Source organism: Perna viridis, chromosome 15 (assembly GCF_037379345.1).
Source record: "Perna viridis isolate PV_CMFRI_1.1 ecotype Kerala chromosome 15, ASM3737934v1, whole genome shotgun sequence".
NCBI lineage: Eukaryota > Metazoa > Mollusca > Bivalvia > Mytilida > Mytilidae > Perna > Perna viridis.
Genome location: NC_142459.1, coordinates 19845201 through 19870815, shown reverse-complemented (window position 1 = coordinate 19870815; position 25615 = coordinate 19845201). Strand labels below are relative to the sequence as shown.

Genomic DNA, 25615 nt, shown 5'->3' with positions numbered 1-25615 from the left:
AGTGCCATACATATCTTTTTAACAGAAGCCTGAATTATTGAACATGTATAAGGAAATGCGTCTCAGAAGGTTTCGAAACAAATTATTTTTAATACCAAACCGAGGTTGAAAAATACTCAATTCATTCTAAAACAATGAGTAATGATTATTCTGATTTGCGGTTTTGACCACAGATTTCACGATAATGACACTATAGTATAAGTTTGAAATGCCTGTACCATGTCAAAACCATTCCGGTATCATCTACTCCGCTGGTTTTATATGAATTTTGTCAGATTTGAGTAGCACTCCAACTAAGAATCATGCATGTGATTCATGGGTGAAAAGCCTACATTTTGTTTATTTTTATATTTTGTTTGAATTACCATAGTTAACAGAAATAAACATTCTGTTTTTCAAATAACCCGTGTTCTGAGGAGAAAAACAATATAAAGAATGTTTTGTATATTTCAAAACTAAGGAAAATAACTCTGTAAATGACACTCAAATACAATTGAATCTGCTGGATTTTCAGTGCTGATTATCTTCTAAGAGCAAACTGATTGAAATGAATAATTACATATTTTATAATATAGACCATTTTTTTTCAGTTAATTAAAAAAAAAACAGAAATATGCAGCCTTTTCTGAGGTGTATCACAATATACAGATTGTGCATGTTTCTTCACGTGTACTTAATTGACTAGATTATGGATCGTATCAGTACATGGCAACTAGAACAAGTATAAGGATAACGATATCCTACATACATCAGGTAAGATTGATGTGACATCCTTCAAAGGTCTTTTCAGACCTCAGCCGTGGTAAATGATGATAAACATATGATCAGCAATATAGAGATTTGACGGTCTTACCGGTTTTGCCGACCTCGTTTATAAGTTTTAAACAGTTCTGCCGATTGAATTGACGCCAATTTAATTCTTGCAATACAAATGTTCAGTCTTTTAACAAACATGTAGAAACTAGTCAGAACCGAAACTATTGAAAGGGACTCCATTTTATTATTGTTTAACCGTGGACTGGTCAATAATACCATTAATTTACCCTATGCCATCTCATGCTAGTGCAATACGTTCGGGCCTATGTTCACCAATATTCATGTAATAACTCCATGTTTAAGCAATGACATACTACATCATCAGACGTAAGATAGAATATATTATATACAAAAACACATTTTAATGGTAAATGGTTGTTATTTCAAGTCTTTTAGTTCTGTTCATAAATATTCTTTTCAGCTTCTTCTGTTTCTTATATAACAAAAAATAACTCATACTCATACATACTTTACCCCGGACTTGACTTTTTATGAGCAACTCGGCGGGTGTTTCTAGAAAAGCAAAGAACACTACCCTACCGGTACACCTGGTCCATGCTCCCAGCTTTTAGTGGAGTCCGAGTTGCTCATTTGCCTTTGTATGATTTTAATACCCGGACCTATGATGTTTGTTGTGAAAGTCTGTATTTCATGTCTGGTCATTGTCCCTGGATTGCATTATTTTGATTACCGCTATAAACTTGGTTCCCTTGATTACAAAGTAACTAAAATCATACATACAAAGTAACAAAAGCAAATGAGCAACTCGGAAATTAACCCTGATGGATCGTTAATTGATTACCAGTGAATGACCGGATCATTAAAAACATGTTTTAAAGAAAATTAAACAAGTCGATGTCTACATGTATTGTTTGGTAATGTGTATAAATGGAAAGCTGAAACAAGCTAATCCGTAATATTTATCAAAATCAGCGGTCACGTGATATAAAATTGGAGCGATTACCTGTTTTATGTATCCGGTTACGGCTCGATGGTGAATCGCAAATATAATTTCACGAATCGGTTCACGTACTGCAAACATATTTACGTACAACATATGGTTCAAAGTTATTATCGCATGATTGGTTTGCTTTACTTATTATTATGATACGCATTCAATGTGCCAATGGCATGAGCAACAATATACTTTTTTTATAAATCATATTTAATGAGGGGAATTCGTTTCTAATGTGCTGCGTTATTCGTATTGCAATCTAATTTTGCAAACAAGAAAACATTATAAAGTTTATTACATTCAATACAAACGTGTATTTTACTTAAAATGTAACTTTTTGATAAAACATTGCATGCGTTTATAACTATTTTTACAACTGTATGTTTCAAGACTAAATAATTTTCCATTATTGAAATACATTTGCTCAAAAAATTTCACTCGCGGATTTTTTTGGGAGGAAAGTGATATTTTGACTTAATTTCTTTTCCCAAAGAAGTTAACTGAAGACCCACAGCTTTGAAAAAAAATATATATGCGTACTTACCTTGAATACATATAAAAGAAAACACTATGGCAATACTTCTAACAATACAAAAGTTTAACATGGCAAATAATTCTTAATCTCCTGAAAGACAGCTCATGCGTTGCACCTGGTAGTCTGGACAATAGCCTTTGTGTAACATCCAAGGTAAAACTCTGAATCCTAAGACGTTGTAATGCAGTGCAACAAGCATCATAATTATACCACAATCTAGGTTATGGATCTGTGCTAGGAGCAGATTTATATCAACAGAGAATTATATAATACTGCACAAACATGTTTTTGAAAGTTCAGATAAGTGTTCTGATTACCTTAAATTCTAACTAACGATTCGGTTAAATGAGTAATCAAGGGAACCAAGGTTATATATTACTTTACTCTCATAATGAAAAAATCGAAAATCATGTTTTGTTGGTTGATGCATGATTTTATCAATGACAAAAATATATTATAGTGATATTATGAATCATGCTTTTTGAGCTTTTTATTTTAACTGTTGATCACGAAGTTTAACTTTAAACTTCGTGATATTTTGATATTAACTCTTGTTGATTTATGATGATATAATATTTTTAGTAATGCATTGATAGGAAATTTGAATATTTTTAGTATGCATTAATGGGAAATTTTAATATTTTCAGGCATTGTATTGTGTTTTGTTTATAATTCGTAATCAACCTTTTTAATTGAACTAGTTGCTATTTTGTTTTGTACTTATATATTTTGTTTTGTTCGTTGTGATTAGATTAACTGCAGAAATTAAACACCTGTTACAGATCTATAAATAAGACATTAGACTAGCCAAACAACGATTACATCTTTTTCATAACAAAATTAAGCACTATATGTTTTGAAAGAAGACAATACATCAATTCCTTCTATTTAAATAGTAATGAAGGGCACAAACCAAGATTCTAGCGGTAATAAATGTAATGTTACACAAGGGCAAAGGCCAGACATGAAAAAAAGTTTAACAGACACACACACACCTAACAAAGATCACAAAATTACCAGATATAATACAACAAAAGTTAATAACAACTTGGACGCCACTTAAATTTTTTTTCAAAGACTACTCCGCTGTTTGAAGACTACTTATCGTTGTTATATAAAGATCTAAATTATATATTGCAAGCATGACACAGTTAAACCTCTTTGTCATGTTTGTGGAGACATTTCATATCTTTAAACAATACATGATAACAATCTTACAAATGTTCTACTATTTTATTAAAAAATAATTTTAAGGAAGGATTATTTATATTAATTATTTTGAGTTGAAAAAATATATTGTGATGCTCACATGATTGTTAAATGAAGATTTCGTCATTACAGAAGGTTTATGTTCGTCATCATGACCCCGTTGATCGTTACGGTTTATCCATCTGCAACATGGAAACTGATTTGTTCAACATATAATAATTATCCTGTCCTCTTTCGTGTACCCCGGACATGACTTTCTATTAGCAACTCGGTGGTGTTACTTGAAAAGCGGAGGACGCTTACTCTATCGGTACACCTGGTCTATGTTCCCATTTTTTTTTAGTGGAGGCTGAGTTGCCCATCTACTTTTTTTGTATGTACTATTTTGATTAATGTATGTTTATTGTTTTGTTTGTCCGTTTTCCGTGTTTGTTCCTGTATTACATTCTTTTGAATTCCTCCAGAATCTTGGTTCTATTTTTTTCTATTTTACTTTCTTTTTATTTTACTTCCTGCTGCTCTGGTATGTGATATAAAACACTGAAATATAAGTATCATCACAAACTACTATATAAACCATAATTCAGGAAAAAGATAAAGTCTTTTAATATATGAATGATATATGTGAATTATCATAAAGTCATAAATTCAGTTTTTGCCATTTATTTATTTGTTAGCTAGACGGAAGCACCATGATATATGTATATGATATGATAGACTGTGTTTTATCGGTCTCAATTTAAGTTTTTGTCAAATTGTTACGTGAATTTACTGCAAGTTTTATATTTCTAGGTTACAGTTCAGGTAAATATAAATTACCATGTAAGTTTTTACTATTTCAACTTTGACCTCATTGTCATTAAAAAGACGTAAGCAATTGAAATAATGATTGATTGATTGATTTCACGCCCGAGCAGCAATATTTCAGCTATATTCAGGCAATGAACATGAAAAGGGATGATAAAATGAACATGAAATGATGAGTAAATGAACAAAGGGATGGGACACAAGGATAATAGGGTCGACAAATTTTGATTGCCACAAAAAGGGAGGAATGGGTAGGATAGGGTAATTTAGCCCCCTGTGAAGGAGCGCAAAGGCACCTACTCCTATCGGATACCACGACAGGGTTCTTTAACGTGCGAAGAACGTAACAATTTTTCCAACACGATGCACCATTATGGTTTGCGATCCGGTTTTCCGAATTATATCTTGACAACCCAAGCAAGTAACACGCCATTCCACCACCTGGGGCAAACAACCCAGTTGCTCTGTGGGCAGAGCGCCAAGCCCACGGTTAGGTTTCTGAGCACTATTTAGTCGCCTTTTACGACAAGCTTAGCGCTGCTGCAGGCCTATTCTTTTGACACCAGGAGCTGCACCGGGCGAAATTGAAATAAAATAAAGGTTCCATTCTCTAGAACATATTAAACACAGTTTATATTGACATTGATAATGAAGTTTAACAGAAGATTAATTCATTCTTATATTTAATATTCAAAGAAGAATAGCTTATCAAAATGTTCAATATTTTTAATAAACAATAATAAACAAATATATGTTTGTGCTTTACTCTTTTTAATAAAGAGATCATTGCAATTAACATCAAGGTAAGCAGATACGTGTAGGTAGATAAAGAATAGGAAAAGATAAAACCAAAATGTGAAACGATCGTGCTAGTTTTGTAATCATGATATCGTATACAGTCTTATTTCCTTCGTATCTTTTTACTAAATTCGTTTGATGTAAAACAGATTTGACGTTGTTTAAAATTAATTCAAAATTTCAGACAATTTTCTTTGTCGGTGACCATAGGTTTTTTCTTTTCAAATTTCAGTTCCGCACCTTAGTAATCATTTTAGATAGAGTTTGTTCAAAATCTGCAGTCTAGTAAACATATAATAAAAACCCATTTTAACAATTTACGGTCGCTTATCTAATTGTCAGGAGGATAAAATGTCGATATAAATTCGTACAATAAACATACCACTTCAAACCAACATATACCTTTATTTTGACTGATTATCTTGGTCAATGTTCTTCTCATTATTCCGTTGATTATCTTGGTCAATGTTCTTCTCATTATTCCGTATTGAGGATTTTGTATACGTATTTATATGTTGTGAAGTGGCTTAGATTAAAAAAAAAATATTGAATAGGTGAACAATACCTATGTTTGAATGGCAAAAAGCACTTACATACAAATAAAATACAAATAAAACTTTTAAATATACATATTTCAAAGACTACAAATCATTGTTTACAACAATCTGTGTGTACGATTAACGAAATGTTTAAAACAGTGGGATGATTGTGATGGTTTCTTAAGATTGGTTTATGAAAAACCGGAATATAAACAGTTATACCGATAAATCTTTTGATTGTTGATTGGCGCAACCAGTGAAAAAAGGTCATATTATCTATCATTCAAAATTAGCAACAAGAGCACTTACAATGAATCAGCGAGTTTTCAAAACGTAAAATTATACTCAAGTCGCCTTTAAGTGATATAATATTGTTTATCTGAAATGTACAGAGATATCATGTGATGGTTGTGTTTAAGGACAAGAATATATTCGACAATATTAAAATAAGGCATCAAGATAACTTACATCAATGGAATGCATGACAAGTAAACCGCTTTAATCTTCAAGGCATTCAGTAGTATATATCATTCGTACTGATTAATCATAAAAAAAATCAATATTTCTATGTCTAGTAGGATTTAAGTGCTGTTTTATTTAATTTGATTGGTTAAGATAACACGGTGAATTTCAACCACAAGGAGTAATGCAGTGATATCAATTTCGAATATAGCGTTTGTCATTTTAACTGATTAGTTCATTGTCCGCACGGTAAGCTTCTAAATTGATTCATAAATGACGCATTATGTTTTATACAATTAATTAACAAAAACATAAGAAAACAATGACAATAACATCTTTGTGAACAACATTTAAATCTTTGCCGTATTTATTGATCTCGTGCATAATTTCTCTTTTTTATTGGTTACACTGACATTCGTTACAACGTACACCACTTTAATATAGGAACTATCTATATTTTTCATCAATAACTCTATATCGATGATCCCCGTTTGTATTGCTAAATACGAAAAGAAAGTAGTAGTTATTTATTAATTTTAATGTTTTCACATCATTTATTGTTTTAATTTTACCAGTATTGAAACAAAGCTTATGTCTGCAATCATTTTCTAGAAAATCTTTAAAAGTTATTGTACGCGTACTAAATACCTTTTTTCAACTACTTTAGCTTTAGCTTTATAATTCAAGATGCCAAATAAATCAGAAAAAGATGTTAGTAAGTTTCTATTAGCTTTAGACAAAATTAAAAGAGAGAGAAGTGATGTCATTAAAAGTTTAAAAGAAATCTGTGACGCTATTTGTGAAGAGGCCGCAGTAGACAGATTCGGCAATATGGTGCATTCGTCCACAGGATTAGTTGGCGAAGCATTTGGGATAGCAGGAATAGCTCTATCACCATTAACATTTGGAGGTTCTTTAAGCATGACACTAGTTGGAACCGCTGTAAGTGCGGCATCAAAGGGTGCCGCCATCACTAGTGGAATCGCCAAGTTATTTGTTGTTAAAACAAAATGCACAGATGCCGAACGAATGCTAAATGGTTATAAATTGGAAGTCGAAGCGTTTGCAACGTTGGTTGAACAACTTCTTCCAGAAAGAAAACAGGTTCGTTCTGTAATTGAAAAAGATTTCAGCAAGATTCCAGGTTTATGTCGCGATTTAGGAAATATTGTTTCATCGGCGAAAGATATCTATCCTAATGTTCGCTCTCTCACTCCAGTATTGAATTCGATTAGAGAAGAATGTCAAGACGTACCAAATTCTGCAAAACTTGGAACAAAAGTTTCAAAAGGATCTATGGCAAATGTTGTGAGAGTTGCTGGCGGGGTGTTTGTCACAAGGTCAGTTGTAATTGACATTAGGACTATCGTTGAAACTGGTGCGGACTTACGGAACAGGAAACTTCATGAACATGCAAAGCAACTGAATGATATCATAAACAATCTCGATCGATAACTGAGCCATAAACTGAAATGATAAAATGGAGTTTATTGTGTAGGTTTTTATTCCGTTATCTAGGTTATTTTATCATATTCACTTTTCATTGCATACAATTAGGATTTAAAAGTTTGACTGCTAATTTGCGTAGTAGGAAATGAACTTACCTCTTTGCAACCCGTTATACAAAGACAATTTAAGTGCACTGACTTGGCATTAAACTGATATACGGATGAGGGTAAGAACTGCGGGAAAATTCGAGAATGTGCCTTGCATTTTCACCAGTTCTTACCGAATTCATATATCAGAGCTTTTGTCAAGTCAATGCGGTGTTGTAGTCTGAATACTGTAAAAAAATGCTTTTTCAGCAAGGAAAACAGCGTTTTTTTTTTAAATTCGAAGCAGACGACATACTGGCTACTTCAAAACGATGTACCCCATAGAGAGAAAAGTTACTTTCAGTCAGTGACCGTAAACTACTTGTAAATAAATGGCCAATGCGTTTTTACTTCTTAAATTATACGGTTGAAAAATAAAATATATTATTTCTTCTTCAGTTACAATTTTATTATTTGGTTTTTGCCATGTACTAGAACAGCGATAATTGCCCTTGCTGTATTCTTAAGGAAGTAGACCTAAGGTAAGGGACACAACCCTTAAAAATCATCGGAACGTTTGTATTCACCATTTTACATCAATGTCATGTATTCATCAAAGTAACTTTGACTGATTTCGTTCTGTGTCAAATGAAAGCTTGATAGCCTTTGGTGAAATTGAATATGATACAAACATATCAATGACCCCATGAGTTACATGTATGTTCCTTACCCAAGGTCTACCTCCTTAAAAGCGTCATTTTCCATTTCCATACATTAACTCAGCAAAAGTCTTCGTTGAAATGTGTTTTTATTTTGAGCAAAATGGAAGAAAAAACAAATAACCTGACAAGCTCGACATAAAAAACTGTTTAAGTGTGATAATCTATATATAAATCAATATTCCTCAATCCTTTAGTAACAAATCATCATATCTTCCTTTGCATTAAACAATGGTTAAAAAGATATCGATGAAGCCACAAACATTCATGTAACATTAACATATTTATAAATGAATTATAATTTTATTCACTACTGGTATAGTCACGCTGCAATGGAAGAGGGAGGTTTAGTGCGCTGTAAAACGTTGATTTAACCCACCACTTAGGTTGAATTGCTTGTACATCTAAAACAATGAGTTATGATTTTTATTTTTGTAAATTATTTCTTGTGCTGATGTGACCGCTGAATTACCGATTATAACAATAATATTTTTGTTCTTTTTAAACACCACTGGTATATTCATGCCGCAATGAAGAGGGAGGTTTGCTGCTCTTTAATACCTAGATTTAACCCACCATTTCGTCTGAAGTGCTTGTACCAAGTCATGACCATTGCGGTACCAGCTGCTCCGTTGGTGTAATATCTATTTTGACAGATTTATTTTGGACTTGATTATAAATCGGATTAGTTGTTACCTTTAAATGAAAATAGAAATTTGTTGTAACCAATATCTTACTCAATGTAAAATAAGTATAATTTTGAAGAATTGTAAACAAATTTGACACTTTAGCTGGTAAATATAATAGTCTCGTTACATAAAGTGTAATGGAGAATAAATGGGGCAGGTGCCGCAACAGATGCCAATATCGATTGTTTTTTTTTTCAGTGTCGTAATGCGAGTGCCTCAGTTCTTTTAGTGCTGTCTTGTTTCTCTTCTTTCCGATTTCTCTTGAAATTGTATTTTATTATGTTGTCTTTGCGGTCAGTTTTTGTTTTTGCATTGACACATTTTAACAGTGTGGTTGAATTCTAATGTCTCTGAACTTTTCTGTTGTATTGCTTGTATTTACTGGTTAAATGTTATATTCTTCAATGTCTCACTCAACACTCTACTGTAATTTACATGTAACTGAATGTTAGATGATAAAACCTGTGTAACATGCCATATCAACCCGAAACTACCATATATATCCAAAGGCCACATGTATTTATTACAGGTATTATCTGCAGTTATTGCCACACCGAAATTGACCTGAACAACTTACAGTTCGAAGTTATATCTAATGACATTGCTAACGATTGAGCCCCTCTACCAGAACCGGAAAATGTTACAAGTAAAATCTGAATGGAAGAGGCACATAATCAAAGACGATTCATTGATGTAACCAACGGCCAGAGTCCTGAATTTCTAAAAAAAAAATAGCGAGTACAAAAACAACATGTACAAAACGAAAAGCAATCTTAAAATTTTCACAGATTGGGCAAGAGAAAATAGAGAGTTTTGAGATTGTCCCAAATTCCAGCTGAAGTATTGGACAGTTTACTGCTTAGATTTTATCTCGGTAAGTACACCCTGGTATATTAACATTTGACTTGGGCAGGAACTTTTTGATGTTCTTTTAGGAGGAGCATGGATTTAAAGTTTGAGTGTATACAGTTGTTTAGAAGTAAATTGAAGTTTAATTTGCAGTTTGATAAAAACAATTTTTCTCCGTTTGTTTTTTTTTTATATCTATTGCCACATCCTTTTTACAAATATCTTAGTGGTAAAGTACATATATGCTAGTGATAAGTATCATTTAAATTTTTAGGAGTCTACAAGGAAGATGGATCAGGTTATGAGCCAAATACCTTATCTAGTATTATGAACAGTAGTGATAGACATCTGAGAAATTGTAAGATTATAATGGACATAAGGAAAAATGAAAGATTCAATCATTCCAGAAGAGTGTTAGGAGCTAAGAGAAAAAGTCTCAAACACGGAGGCAACAAGAAGAACAAGGCAGTCGACACAGATGAAATGAATATAGCATGAATATAATCTTTTTGGAGCAGGTAATCATAAAATTTAACTCTTGAGCGTCCTAATTTACATCTTTTATTGATTTCATGTTAAAGACATTGTGTAATATTGACAGCGATATCCCCATAAGACAAATATGGGGTGGAAAGTACAACATGAATTACAATGGCTACCAATTACAATACCATAAGTGTCAAAAATGTCAAAAAGTAATTTTTACAGAACTTTGATATTTCTTTTGATATTGAAAAGGAGATAGACAAAATATATACATTGTGATAGACTATATTTTTGAAATGTTGAATACATCAATTGTCAGTATAATATGTAAATATAGATTCTAGTTAACTGGGCATTCAGGAATGCATGTCGTATTAAGTTTTGCATTGCAATAGGCTGAAGCATCACTGAGGACAATAGTCTATACTGACTGCGGGAGAATATTGTCTGCTAATTAATATCAGATTGTCATTATACATGTATATATCTGGTACTCCATTACAACAGTTTAGTTAACATGCATAAATTTCAGATTAATTATGTAGTGCAATTATTAGTGTTAACAATTTTATTATTAGCACGGTACTTTACATGCATTGGTTATATTCAGGCAATCCTACAGCATTGCTGTATACTGTATGGCTGAACAATGGAGTATACTTTGGCTTACCAACCTCCCGTGGGGAGATATCGAACTGAAAACAACATCAAAGGAGAATACTTTGAATATAATGGTTTGTACATTTACATTTTTGAAATTATAATGCATACATAATAGAATATTAACATTAATTTAGGAATTCCAAATTAGACCCGAAATATTATCATATTCCCCAAACAATTACAATTACACAGTATACATATGGAGTATAAATAGTTAAAACAATACTGAGAGCTGTTGGACTGCTGCATAAAATGGAATTCAGACAAATGCATTTAATTTATATAATACCGGTAGTTGCTGATTAACTGGTCAACATCAGGATATTTAGACTGCCAACAGGACAATATTATTGACTAAGAGAATGATAATGACCGAGCCATAGGCAAAGTAATTATAACTTATATGTTTTATGGTCGTTATCATGAACTCGTGGATCGTTATGGTGTATCCATCAGCACCATGAGAACTGATTTATTCGACGGGTCATAGTTTTCCTTCCCTCGTTTGTCTATCCCGAACTTGACTTTTTATGAGCAACTCCGTGGGTGTTTCTAGAAAAGCAGAGGACGCTTACCCTACCGGTGCACCTGGTCTATGCTCCCAGTTTTTAGTGGAGTCCGAGTTGCTCATTTACTTTTGTTGCTTTGTATGTATGATTTTAGTTACTTTATGTTCTTTGTTGTGTGTGTCTGTTTTCCATGTCTGGTCTTTGTCCCTGGGTTGCATTCTTTTGGTTGCCGCTGTGGCCTTGGTTCCCTCGATTACTCTTTCAACGTCAATACCACTGTGCTATCGTTAATATCTACATCCTTGATATTTTGTTGAAGTACATAAAAAGGTGACTTCACATAAATGTTCACTATATATATATTTTCTCATACAAACCAATTTTTATTTTCAGGAAGACACACAAAGACACGTTCTGGTGCCAAAATAGGAGACACCGAACAGCAATACCCGAGATGTTTGCAATACCAGAGAGTCAATACTTTCCATTTATCATGCACAAACTATATAAAGATCATAGACATTGACCCATTGTCACGATTCCATTTAACACAACGTGATAATCCGTGCACTGAAATATGGTTCTCACACCAGCCAATAGGGCAAAACAAACTTAGCACAATAATGAAAGACTTAGCTTAACTTGGTAATCTGAAGGGGAGAAAAGTAAATCATTCAACGAGAAAAAAAAAAACGTTCGCGTCTACTTTGTTACACAATTAGAGACCCGTCACTGAAGTTGCACAGATGGGGAGGGGGGTCGGGGTGGAAAAGACGATAACAGAATATTCCGCTCCATTATTAAACCAACAAAATATACTTCAAACACAATATCAACAGTTATGGTTCATACACCTCATAGTATTGCAAACTCTATTGAAGATGCCATTGCAGCCAATAAAAATGAAAACACTGAAAATGATCAGAACACAATCAAGAGGAAATAAGCAAAAGCACCAGTTCACCAGAAATCCGGACACAAAATATTAATGTCAACAAGTATGTGAAAAACACTGTTCTAATACCAAAGAAGAACAACAATAATCCAAGGTGTTCAGAACAAAAGTTGTATCTATATTGTGTTCTGTTTTAAAAAAAAAACTTCCTTTTTATTACAGTGTCCTCCATCAAAACATACTTGAAAAGTTTTAACTCGACTCTACTTTATGTCTGAATATTCATAATAAATTAGTAATCACACGATTTTTACCCATAAAATATTATATCACAAGTAATAGGAGCTTTATCACATGCATTCTCACTTCATTATCCTGCCGGATTATTCATGCATATGTACCTGAACATGTACATAATTAACCAAACAAATAAGAAACCTAGAGTAAGGTAAGAGAATTTTATTTTGATTTGGCATGTCATTTAAATAACCCGGATTCTACTAAAAACTGGGAGCATTGACCGGAAGGATTAACACCTTCTGCCTTTTCAAGAAACACCTGCGCAGTTGCTCATTTAATGTCATGTCCTGGGTAGACCAAAACAAATTTGGAATCTCATGACCAACTTGGATCTCATGGTGCAGATGAATATACCAAAACAATTCAGGAGTTCATTGTGACGACCATGAAACCTTTGAAGTGAAGACTTAAAATGTATAACTATATAACCCTTTCGTGGAACCTAACTGCAAGAATACTAGCGTGGTAAGCAAAGTTTCCATTGGCTCTAGTATAACTACGAGTTGTGATATGAAAACTATGTATACAGGTACTGAAGAGATAGTTGCAGAAAAAAATGGAAAGTTGAAACGGGAAGTTATCACGTGTGTTGACAGTCTTGTTTCTATCAATGAAAGAGTCAATATTTTCATCAAAAGGAAACTTCAAATTCAGTTTGGTTCATAATTAAAACAAGAATGGCAAAACGGCATAACATAATATTCATTCTCGAATGTTTCACAAAATTCTATCTACCAATTTACCAGGAGTGGATACACAAAATGTATTAGTATCCTATATCATTTATCTGCATTATTGTTTTGTTGGTGGGAATCTTTAAAAAGAAGTACAATTTAAAATTAAAAAAAAAACGTATGAATATTAGAATAAGCAAATTATCGATCGTAATAAGGTTTCATGAAACGTCATCTGATGTTTTAAGGGAGATGCAGAAACAGGATTAGTAACCCCAACTGTCTTTTCAAGTAAATTGCAAAAGTTTGTGTTGTGCTAATGTTGACCTAAAATTTATGGAAAAACAATAGCATTGCATTATAACCAATCCGTAAAATTCATTAAAATCCTTTTTACAAGAGAGTTAAAAATACGTAGTTGCTTTCATTTTTTTTTTAGTAAAATTCAATGCCATATCATACAAATGGAAACGACATTTTTTTCAATTAAAAATTAAAATGATGCAAATAAGTATTACCAAATAGAAATTCCCTGAAGATTTCATAACATTTCTTGAATTGGTTAATGGGAGAAAAACATGTGACGGACGAACGCACGGACGACCACAAATCCTTTTAAATCAATGTCATTTGCTATCTTATTGGTCACATGTCTTAGCTTATCATATGTAATACTGACTTATCTTGATATGACTGTGCCATACCTGTTTTTAGGAGACAAATATAAAATACATTATAATTTATGTTTCTTCTTTTAGAATTAGGTATATTATAAACGAGATAAAATAACAAAAAACTCATTTTACAGGGTTGTAGAAATCTATCTGTTTTTACTTGTTCCCCATCTTTGTTCCAGCAAGAGTCCAAATGACCTGCATCAAAAGTTGGCGTAGCGGAACATTTCAAAACCAGTTGGTATTTTCATGAGCAATAACAACCGAATTTGCCTGGTGGATGATTACTCCTGGGTCTAATTCTAAATGTCCTGAAAATGGTGGTACGTATTACCATGATGAATTGGCCACCTCCTGAGAAAACTGAAACATTCTTATTTTACCTCAAAATCCCAGACGATCCCATGCGAAATTTTCAAGATATGATAAAATTGACTTTCGATTATCAACAGAACGCTTGACCTATTAGCAAACTTGCAACTACTGCAAAGCGTAGAAAATGTCATTTCAATGTACAGTGGACACGTTCAAAGAAATAAGGTAAATGGTCAAATCAGACTTCACTGAAGCTGAGAGCATGCCCGTAAGGCATGCCTCCTCTGCTTTTAAGCGTAAATGCAGTGTACAAAATTCACAAACCTAGGATTGTTAAACAATAATTCACCTTCTGTCTAAGAGAAACGTTCGAGTCGGAAGTTTTACTGAGTATTTGGATTGTTAAACGATAATACACCATCTGTCTAAGAGAAACATTTGAGTCGAGATTTTAACTAAGTATTAGGACTGTTTAACAACAATACATCATGTGTCTAAGAGAAACATTTGAGTCTGGATTTTAACTGAGTATCAGGAACATAGTCAAATTTCACTCGCTCGAACTCGGATTGCTCGAACACCCAGGATTTCTGAAACACAATTCAAAGTACCAAAATCTCCCCCTATATAATTAATATAAAAATATAAAACATTTCTCGAAAAAATAAAGGTGTAAAAAATCCTATCATTAATCAATGTTATTTAAGTTAATTACAAGTAAAATCTAAATAATCACTAATTTATTAGTTTTGATCTTGCACTAGTATATTGATTGAAGTTCAAGAATGTTCCGAAGTCGGCATGATAAAAACAGCAAACAAACAAAAAATAGATGAAAAAAAAATAGGAACTCGAACTGTGAACATTAAAAGCAAACACAACAAAATCTTCCAAAATCGAATAAAAAGGTCCACAAAATGACAAAACGTCGTAGGAAGTAAGCAACTTATAAAACTAAATTCAAACTCGAACCGGTAACGAAAACAATCCGGACTTCTACGAACTTCAATTTCTCGAACTCCCGATAACTCGATCACTTACGTACTCTAATGATGCTGACTCTATGGCTGATCTGAATCGAAAAAAGAATATCGTTTAGCTACATCCTTTGATTCTTATGAGCAACTCAACGAGCATTTCTAGAAAAGCATAGTACGCTTACCCGGCCGGTGCACCTTGTAAAGCTCCCATGTAGTGGTGTCCGAGATGTTCATTTGCTTTTGTCACTTCATATATATACGTATCGATGACCTTTGACTGATTCATTGCTGACGGATCGGTGACCGGTGACTGATCGGTTCAGGTACTGTAATAGACTAATTAATTGAAAAAAGTGAATAACCACAATATGATCACGAGTGCCGAAGAAAGCCTAGATTTAATGAATGTGCGGAACTTGCTCAGCGCACAAATAATTGTTAATGCGTTCTTTACATGACTGATCATATTTTGGTCATTCACGATAACCAATTGATTTTCCTATTTATTTTATAGATTTCCTCCAATGCTACTTGTTATTTTCAACATAAATCTAAAGCTTTCTGAACAGCGGATTGATATTTCTGTTGTGACGCGTTGGTGAAAGTGAAAGTGAAATTACCAATTTGATTTTGACTGTGAATTATGGGAACTTTTGGTAAATAACTGATATCTATATAATAAAATAAGATCGCTCATGTACATTATAGTTATGGAATGGCAAGCCGACAAAGTGTACTGTGGATTTTAAAGATTACTCGTTTCTTAGAAAATACATCCAGTATTTCAAGTATTAGAATAAAGATTGTATGCGTACTTATGTTATCATGAACAAACATCAAACAAAAAAAAAAAAACAAAAAAAAAAAAAAAAACGATGAGAGGAAGTGCATCGGAACAGGTGCTAAACATGTCAAAATAATCTGAATCCTCTAGAAGTTTAGTAAATTTCGCCTGTGACTTTGAATCATATAAAATATGTATAAAGTGCAATAGGTATCATAAATAAGTCACAGCACTCAAATTTCGGTTAAGATTTTGTACCAGGAGCAGATTTTTTCCGCTATCATTTCTTAATAGGTAAACTGAACAAGTACAATATGAATCCCAGAGTATACAATATTACATAAACGATGTTGTTGTAAGTATTGATAAAAAGTACAGGGAACCTTCAAATCTTACAATCAGTTCGACTAATCAAGGGAACCAAGGTTATATCATTGATTTTGATAAATGCATGCATGATCCAAAAACATGTACTTCTGACATGATATAAATATAAACTAATATGTTTCTAGAAAAGCATATGACGCTGACCCTTCCGATGAACCTGGTCCATGTTCCCAGTTTTTAGTGGAATCCGAGTTGCTCATTTTGTTTACTTTGTATGTATGATTTTAATTACTTTACGTTCTAGAAACACCGGCCGAGTAGCTCATCAAAGTCAAGTCCGGTGTAGACAAACGAGGAAAGGAAAACTAAGACCCGTTGAAAAAATTAGTTTTTATGGTGCAGATGGGTACACCGTAACGATCCACGAGTTCATGATGACGGTCATAAAACTTCTGTAGTGATGACTTCAATCATGTAGCAACATAGCCCTGTTCCAGAAGCCTATTGGTTGAGTTCTAGCGCGATAAAAAAAAGAGTTTCGGCAAACTCTGGCATAACGTATGAGTTGTGAAATGAACACTCCATACACAGGTGCTGAAGGGATGTTGCCACATATGAAAGGTAAGTTGACAATTCTGAATGAAAAGTCATCACTTTTTTCGTAAAGTTTGGTCAATAGTTTTCCTTCACCATCTATTTCTAAGTGTAGGTCAATATATGATTCTGACCTCACAGTGTCTGTAGTATCCTTTATCTCAAGTTCTTTGGGGTAGATGCGATGTATCAAGTCCCCGAAATATTAGGATTGATTAAAGATAATACGTCATCTATATAGCGGACACTGATATTAAAAGATCTAGCTAAACGATATCTTTTTCTTTTGAATCAGATCAGCAATAATGTCACCCTCATAAGAGTGAAGGAATATGTCAGCGAGTAAAGGGGCACAAATTGTTCCCATTGGAATGCCGACCGTTTGTTTGAAAATACATCCACCACACTAGAAAAATATGCTGTCGATTACAAATTCCCTCATTTTATTAACATTTTCCTCTATATTTGGAGGATGTTTTCGAATTATTTCTTACAAAGTATGCGTAATCTCTACCAAGAAATATATATTTGTATATATGTGTACCATCTGTTTTTTAAAAACAACGATGTATAATGTTTGTAAGTCGGAATTTTAAATGAGCATGGGGAAAACAGTATGCAGAGTTGAAAAATCATAGGTTTAATGCTGCTATCACTCTTTGTTAAAACTGTTAATGCCATCCAACTGTGTTAAATATGTTGATGTCATCACATTGTTTTAAAACTGTAAATGCTATAACACTTTGTTCAAACTGTTAATGCCATCACACTTTGTTCAAACTGTTGATGCCATCACACTTTGTTAAAACTGTTGATGCCATCACACTTTGTTAAAACTGTTAATGCCATCACACTTTGTTCAAACTGTTGATGCCATCACACTTTGTTAAAACTGTTGATGCCATCACACTTTGTTAAAACTGTTAATGCCATCACACTTTGTTCAAACTGTTGATACCATCACACTTTGTTAAAACTGTTAATGCCATCACACTTTGTTAAAACTGTTAAAGCTATATCAATTTAATTAAAACCGTTAAAACTCTCTTTCTTAAAACTGTAAGGATATCACACTTTGTGAAAAAGTTTATACTTTCACACTGTGTTTATACTTTTGTTAAATTTTTCAATATCTAGGTGTTAGTGGATTGATTAATATGGTTTAAACGACCATACTACAACAACGTTTTTTGTTAATTAAATGGCATGTGTGCAGCTGCCAGTATGGACAATTATCACTGTTTAGACTTCCTTGAAACATTCGTTTTCTTCTCGGTTGTGAGTGCCAAGGTAGTTATTTTTTCCCAATTTTTTCTTGTATCAAAATGTGTTAAATAACGCCTGTCTAAAGTAAGACTACACTATCTAAATTAGAAAAAGTTAAATAAAAAAATACCTAATTGCCAATAAAACGAAGGTTTATATAAAAAAAATTAGGTCCACTGACAAACAAAAGTTTAAAACAGAAAATCGGTATGACGCAACCATAAAAAATAAAAAATAAGGTGAAAAAACAAAAGAAACACACCAAAAAGAAAACAAAATAACACTAAAAAAAAACAAAAACAAAAACAAAACAAAAACAAAACAAAAACAAAAAAGAGAAATCAGCAGTAGATCAATGCATCATAACCCATTGGACTCGTCACATGGTTTGTGTTTTGTGCTTGGCAAATATTCATCAGATTGTTATCAATTCATTTTCTGGTCGAATGTTGTGCAAAATACTATCACAAATCACATCTCTGTCTCAATAAGATACTCTTTGGTTATTTGATCGGATATGAACTATAAAAGATTACATAGTCAAACAATATGACACAGGTCTCCAATTGAGGAATTGATTAGATAGGTTTTCAAATGTCATATCTTATTAGAAACACAAGTACAGGTTCACTACAAGAATATGTATGATGAATATATCAAAGAGACAACAACTCCACAGGACTGGAAATGTCAGCACAAGGCCACCAGTGGTCTTCAATGAACTACGAGGAAAGCTTCGCACCACACGGTAGGCTGCATCAATTGGCCCCAAAACATCATTTTACGCAGTCATATGTACAGTTGCGATCACCTCTAAAATCTCTTTGATTCTGTTAGGATTCGCTGTCCTAGAATAGTTCTAAACTGTCAGAAATTGTTCTGACCCACTGCCAATCTTGTCAGGGTTTGCCAGGGATTTGGACAAACTCTGTCATTATCTGTCATGAGTCCTGACACTCTAATGTGAGAAACTTTTCAAGGTAGAACAGATGCATGGAATAAAATATTTCCTGACAGATTCGGACAGTCCCTAGCTCTAAAATACTTCTTAAACTGAATAACATACAATACATGTACGTGATTCCGAACAAAGTCGTAGCACCCGATTCCCGTTTGGTACGCCAGTAGGAAGCTTTGCTATGTTAGAGCTTCATTTTTATTTCCTATGGTTCATCTGACTTTAATATATGACATACAGTACCAACTAATATATTGTCTGTGGTACCTGCTACGCCCCTGACTTTATAGAAATTTGACTGATTCTTTGTTGTAACAGAAACCAGTATGATACACAGGGGGTAACTTAACAGGTTAAAGAAATACGGATGTGCGCCCCCAAAATTTTTACCCACTCTATTTATATATTCTGACAATGAAAAATCGATACCCATGCATATATATGTAATGCATTTATATTACCCATTTGTATTATATGCATGGCATTTATCAGTATCTAAATATCAGAGCGGGATGCTGATCAGAATAAATGACATTGTATAAAAAAAAAATTACTATGTCAGAGCTAATTGGATCCCTTTTTTGCTTATCAGTAAAGTGTTAATCTTTATTTACTTTGATAATTTTTTAGAATTATTTGGTCAAATTAATTCAATTACAACAGTTTCAAACTGTTTTAGCCCTAACATTTTATATCAAACCTAAAATAAAGAATTTCCAAAAAAGAGGTCAAAATCAGCACCATCTAAAATGCAGAAAAAAGAGTCAGTATAATATTATTAACCAGTAATGTATACGATATTGAAATTTATCATCAAACGGAATAACTTGGACTTGTATAAACATGCATATAATCAAAATGATCAATATTTACCTTTAGAAATATAACAATTTCATGACTTCTATTTAGATGCAGGAGACAGCGTTTGAAAATATGCGTCTACTCGTTATACGTTTAATTCTAATCACATGGGATTCTATATCGTGTTATTACTTTAGTCAATTGCACTTTGTGTGTTCGAAACATGAAAATATTTCCATAACAACGCAAGTTTCATCGGTTACTGCTTGTGCCTATAATTGTGATCTGTCTGACATATGTACTAAGTTTGCTTGGAGAAATGTAACTCGGAAATGTATACTCCAGTCAGAAAACTCCTCAGAAAAATATTTCCATGTTATGGGAACATTCAATTGGTTTAGTAAGAAACCATCAAGTACAGGTAAGTGTTTTTGATCTTAGTATGTATTACAGAAGTCACGCCTGTTCCTCAATAAACCATTCCCCGATAATGCTCTGCATTTTATTCCAACTAACATGTTATCTTCCAAATACTCGAAATTCGATTATTATTACATCGGTGTGTAAGCGAAATAAACAATTTTCGAAGTTCTGCACCACAGGGGAAAGTTAATATTTGTTCTTGGTTTCTGTGATGTAGCAATACTGTGCTCTTGTTTTTTTTTTATTGATTTTGTTTTTGTTCGATGAGTTTATCGAGTTCATTTAAAATGTTGCATTTCAAAACGTCCTTCATTTAACTTAACTTCTTTTAGAAATCGCTTTGAATTTTTTTCTATCCAAGCAATGCAGACGAAAATCTACATTTAAATCTGAAAAATTATGTGTGTTTTTATTTCTTACTATGATAAACAATATAAATGTTAGATATACATCTCTTGAATGTTCAATTTCAAATTATTTCAATCATGGTTATCGACAAGACAGTACAGCGGTAACATTCTCATTTATTAACTATAATCAATCCTAGGAAAATATGTATATGCTTATGCAAACATGTCAACGTTAAAATTGGTTCATAAATTGTTAAATGATCATATTGCAATAATTTAACGGTATGTAACAAAACCTAAATCGAGTAAGGCTTTTTTTGCTCCTCCTGGACGTTATATATCCTTTGATTTAGTTTCAGTCTTTTTTTTCTGTCTTATTTTCTACATCAAACAGCAATCTTCTGAAATTGCATGTAACTGTTTTATCGCAAATCAGTTTCAAATTGGTTGTTGAATAATTTATAGGTCAGTTATAGATTGGGCACAAAGCGACTCCCCAATTGACTGATAAGTAATCTGCTAGACTGGTATTGTGTGAATGAGCGTTTAGTTTTGTGAATTATCAAAAAATTAAAACCACCAAAGTATATTTCAATTGAAAAATAAAGTATTTGTTATCCTTGTTATAATAATAATACTAGGGTATAATATATGACATGAATCGTCTATACCTCTTAACCAAAAAATTAATATTCATATTAACAATTTATAGCATAAAATACGATTATGATTGCCTCTCATATAACATTGGGAAGATTCAGTAATACCCGGTCCATAAAAGCATCGTTCTTTGCAAGGGAAATACTTATAAGAAATAAAATGCTACTTTAAGGTACACATTTGAGGTGAAAAAGGTTTCTAAGAATTTCTTAACAAAGCGATATTTTCAATTTGTTTAATTTTTGTCATTTTGAAACATCCGGGTTTGTAAATACATGTTAACATAGAACTAATAACTGCCCCTTTTAGTTTGAAGAGAAACGCATCGTATAAAAACAAAAATATTTGAATTTAATTTAATCTAAAATTCCTTCATAAAATTTTGTAGAAATATAAATTTAAGTTAGTTCTTTCAATTAGTTTAATGTATAGTGTATAATATTTCGAATACAAAGTCCATCAAGCTATATCATGCATATCTTCACATGTTTTATTAATTATGAATTAAAATTCCGGCTAAAGGTTTGACAGCTTATACTTATAAAAAATATCATTTTTCCAAATTAACTTTCAGTCTGTCAACATTCCGACTACAATTATGACAACAGTATACATACATGCATCAGGTTCGGAGTGTCGGCGAATAGACTTACATGGTTGGATTCACGAGAAGAGTGTCAAAAGGATGGTGGAGATTTGATAAGTATCAACAATAAAGGAAAACTGGATTACCTTTTGGAAAATTTACGCTGTAAGGATCTGTGGCAAAACATTTTAATTATTTATATGATTGTTTCTTATCACATTTTGTTTGTATTAAGTATCAGTCAATATAAGAATTTGACACTGCCAATTATGAAGTGGTTCATGGTGAAGACAAACCCTTTCAATAAACATTGCTTTTTCAGTCTTCAGATGCTACATTTACATATAACGGTACGCCTTTCTGCATTCAGACCTACACATTTAGATTTTGATCTTCAATTCGGTCTGGAAGGGAGTCATCTTTCCGAAATATGGTCGTTATTTCTTCTTTTATTGTAGCCTACATTTCCGAGTACTTTAACAATGAGTCATGAGTATTTTCCGTTATTTTTCTTAAAGTAAATAAAAAGAAAATCAAGCATTAACGGACGAAACCGGATTGCACCACTGTAGTGTAGTTTAACGTTATGTCGAATAATAATATGTATCCTCAAAAAAATTTTAAAATTACTAAAATATGTAAAAAAAACTATTTCCAGTTTCGAAAAAAAAAATAATAACTTTAAATGCATCTCTCATATTTTACAGGTATATCATTAGCATGGATTGGCTTTCGGGATAAAACATGGATTACTGGTGAAATTGTAAAACCTGACGGATTCAATTTAACTCGTCTCACTGATTTTGACCAGGATTACCAGTCAGATAACGATACATCATGCGGCTGTTTGATGCCATTTTCAAAGTTTGTAATCCAAGACAAAAGTTGTTATTTAAGAAAAAACCATCATTTCGTCTGTGAAATCCTCCTTTGAAGTATATGCTGATTGTTCTTGTACAATGTTTTCTAATGTCGAATTCATTGCACGGATATGACTTGTTTTTGCAGAGTCTGAGTGATGACCATGAAAATGATTTATGCTGCACAAGCATAATCGAATGCATCTTCTGAAAATTTTCCACATTTTCTTGATGCACGCTCTAAAATTAAGTGTTCATTGTTTATGAACTGGTCATAGTTTTCCTTTCCTAGGTTGCTTACCCCGGACTTGACTTTTTTAAGAGCAACTCGGCAGGTACTTCTAGAAAAAACAGAGGACGCTTACCCTACCCGTGCACCTGGTCCATGCTGACAGTTTTTAGTGGAGTGCGAGTTGCTCATTTGCTTTTGTTACTTTGTATGTATGATTTTAGTTACTTTATGTTTTTTGCTGTGTATGTCTGTTTTCCATGTCTGGTTTTTGTCCCTGAATTACATTCTTTTGATTACCGCTATAACCTTGGTTCCCTTGATTACTCTTTTACTGGTTATCTCGCCATTTTATAATGTGTTACTCTTAACGAATAATAATAAAGATTAAATAGTGATGGCATCAGTACCTCTTAGATTATCTTATGAAATACAAGTTTACCTTGTTTAGGATATGGTTTATTGGTTTATTGGTCTCTTATATGCAGGAGTCTGAATATTTTTAATGCACCTTTAATAATGTCAAAAGACAAGTATCGTTTAGGTCATACAGTTGAACAACCCTTGCAATGACCGGGTTGAGTAAGGTCAGGTTTAATTGTAATTTATTTCAATTGAAAAGCTACTAGCCATTTAAGCATTCTACAATACGGAAATATAATAACATTTGCTAAACAAAGTTTGAGTTTACATGTGCCATAATCACATAGAAACATTTTATTTATGTTTTTAACTACAATTATCGCCAAGATACATCGCAGTTCTAAAATTTGCAATACATTTGGAAAATATCTAGTAGACAGCTGTGCGTACTGAATAGAAAGCACTGTAAACAGCAAGTGTAAGCACATCTGAGTATTAATAGCCAAAATCTCCAACTATAGTTTCCATAATGCACAGATAATCATTTCAGTAGCCAAGTTTAACTAACCAAAAATACTATCTTCGGCACATCCAACAAAGAACTTCAGACTGAAAAAAACCTGGAATTAGATTTTCTTATATACTATGATATCGGGATAACCACCGGTTTCCGATAGACCTATCGGGGAACCCGGAATTCATAAATAATCCCGATAGTTATAAATTATCGATCAAAGCTTTCCTCAAATATGTTCAGGGAATTTTAAAATTTATTAGAAGTGTAGTGAAATAATATCTGATATTTAAATACAATAATGAAGAGAAAATATATCTGTAAAATGAGTATGTCATTCCTACGCACGTTCTCTATATTCAATTACAACAAAGTCAAGGTCGCACACTGTTTACGCCGTCAAAACGAAGGCGGTGCCACAATAGCTCATTACAAACAGACAAAAATAAAAATGAACATATGGTTTGGCATTATGAGAAAACTACTCCTGGTTGAACCATTCTACGATTATTTTCGTATTCGGAGCACACTGGACACAATATCATGTCTTGAAATAAAAGGATAAATAGTCTGAAGCGATAAAACAACTTCGTTTTCCATATTTCTAAACCGAGAGGTGGCAGTAAAATTCTTAAATTAAAAGAGACATTTTGTCTGGGGTGACCGTCACAATATATCTCACAAAACTCGGTAACATAAAATCACAGGTTGTGCACTATCAAGCGGTGAACGAGTACGATTTGTATATATATATTGTTTGTATCATATATATAATTTTGTATTCACTCGGTAATTTCAAATGTTTACCCAACATTTTTGAAGAAACAAATCTGAATATATTGTAGGTGAATATTTGAATAAATACACTATTTTACAATGTTTTCATTGTTGCCATACAAGGACCTTTACGGCGTAGCTTGACGCTGATAAGTTTACGAACTGTTTTTATTTTGCGTTAGTCAGATTTGAATGATGATTTATACTTCTTTAATTTTTTTTTCTAAAACGATACAATGCCAAAGGTAGACAGAGACTAGATCTCGGTAAAGTATTAGATACCTTATTTTAAATGTACAAAACATGATTTGACCTTGATTAATTGTGTTCCTAATAAAACACGAAACACTGTGATCAAACTTTTAAAATAAATAATGCTGCTTCAAAAAGAGTCAATTGTGAAATGTAAAATATAACACGTACGTAAGGAGAACCTACAGAAAAAGACAAATGTTTCCATATATTAATCAAGTGTTTCCACTTTTTCACTTAAGTGAAAATAAAGAAAAATACACACATACACCCCCCGCCCACACACACAATTCAATAATCAAATAATCAATCAATATTTGAAAAAAAAGAATAATTAGATCACTTTGCGCTATTTTTTGTTTTATTTTTGCAACATGCATGTTATAAACTAAGCGAAGGTAATTCCTTCGAAGTTCTCCATTACAAAGATGATAACTGAGGAATTAAACAATTATGATACTT

The 25615-nt window shown here is 32.7% G+C and overlaps 4 protein-coding genes across 6 annotated transcripts in view; 3 read left to right on the top strand and 1 right to left on the bottom strand.

The window, feature by feature from the left end:
• The window catches only part of LOC148597381 (protogenin-like), a 28762-nt gene extending 26221 nt beyond the window's left edge, over positions 1–2541 (bottom strand). For 2 of the 3 annotated variants that reach the window (XM_088563100.1, XM_088563101.1), the window contains exon 1: positions 2316–2538. In XM_088563100.1, the coding sequence (XP_088419226.1) occupies positions 2316–2376 (61 nt within the window). In that variant the 5' untranslated portion in view covers positions 2377–2538. Of the gene's footprint in view, positions 1–2315 lie in introns of all 3 variants that reach the window. The other variant, XM_088563102.1, reaches the window with a different exon arrangement.
• A 4267-nt stretch (positions 2542–6808) lies between these two features.
• LOC148597380 (apolipoprotein L3-like) lies at positions 6809–7576 on the top strand. The gene has a single exon (XM_088563022.1). It carries the CDS (start codon positions 6809–6811, stop codon positions 7574–7576), a length of 768 nt encoding a protein of 255 aa, XP_088419148.1.
• Positions 7577–8905: 1329 nt separating this feature from the next.
• On the top strand, positions 8906–12307 carry LOC148597379 (uncharacterized). The gene is made up of 5 exons (XM_088563021.1): positions 8906–8917; positions 9872–9938; positions 10188–10431; positions 11010–11133; positions 11965–12307. The coding sequence occupies exons 1-3, from the start codon at positions 8906–8908 to the stop codon at positions 10409–10411; spliced, it is 303 nt and encodes a 100-aa protein (XP_088419147.1). The 3' UTR covers positions 10412–10431; positions 11010–11133; positions 11965–12307.
• A 7922-nt stretch (positions 12308–20229) lies between these two features.
• Positions 20230–24962, top strand: LOC148597378 (uncharacterized). Its single transcript, XM_088564245.1, has 3 exons — positions 20230–20560; positions 22147–22323; positions 22866–24962. Exons 1-3 carry the CDS (start codon positions 20248–20250, stop codon positions 23090–23092), a joined length of 717 nt encoding a protein of 238 aa, XP_088420371.1. The 5' UTR covers positions 20230–20247; the 3' UTR covers positions 23093–24962.
• Positions 24963–25615: the final 653 nt, after the last annotated feature.

Coding starts and splice junctions, on each gene's coding strand:
- LOC148597380 (XM_088563022.1), top strand. CDS start 6,809: ATGCCAAATAAATCAGAAAAAGATGTTAGTAAGTTTCTATTAGCTTTA.
- LOC148597379 (XM_088563021.1), top strand. Junction 9,939..10,187: donor ACTGCTTAGATTTTATCTCG/GTAAGTACACCC, acceptor TTAAATTTTTAG/GAGTCTACAAGGAAGATGGA.
- LOC148597378 (XM_088564245.1), top strand. CDS start 20,248: ATGCAGGAGACAGCGTTTGAAAATATGCGTCTACTCGTTATACGTTTA. Junction 20,561..22,146: donor TAAGAAACCATCAAGTACAG/GTAAGTGTTTTT, acceptor ATTAACTTTCAG/TCTGTCAACATTCCGACTAC. Junction 22,324..22,865: donor CCTTTTGGAAAATTTACGCT/GTAAGGATCTGT, acceptor CATATTTTACAG/GTATATCATTAGCATGGATT.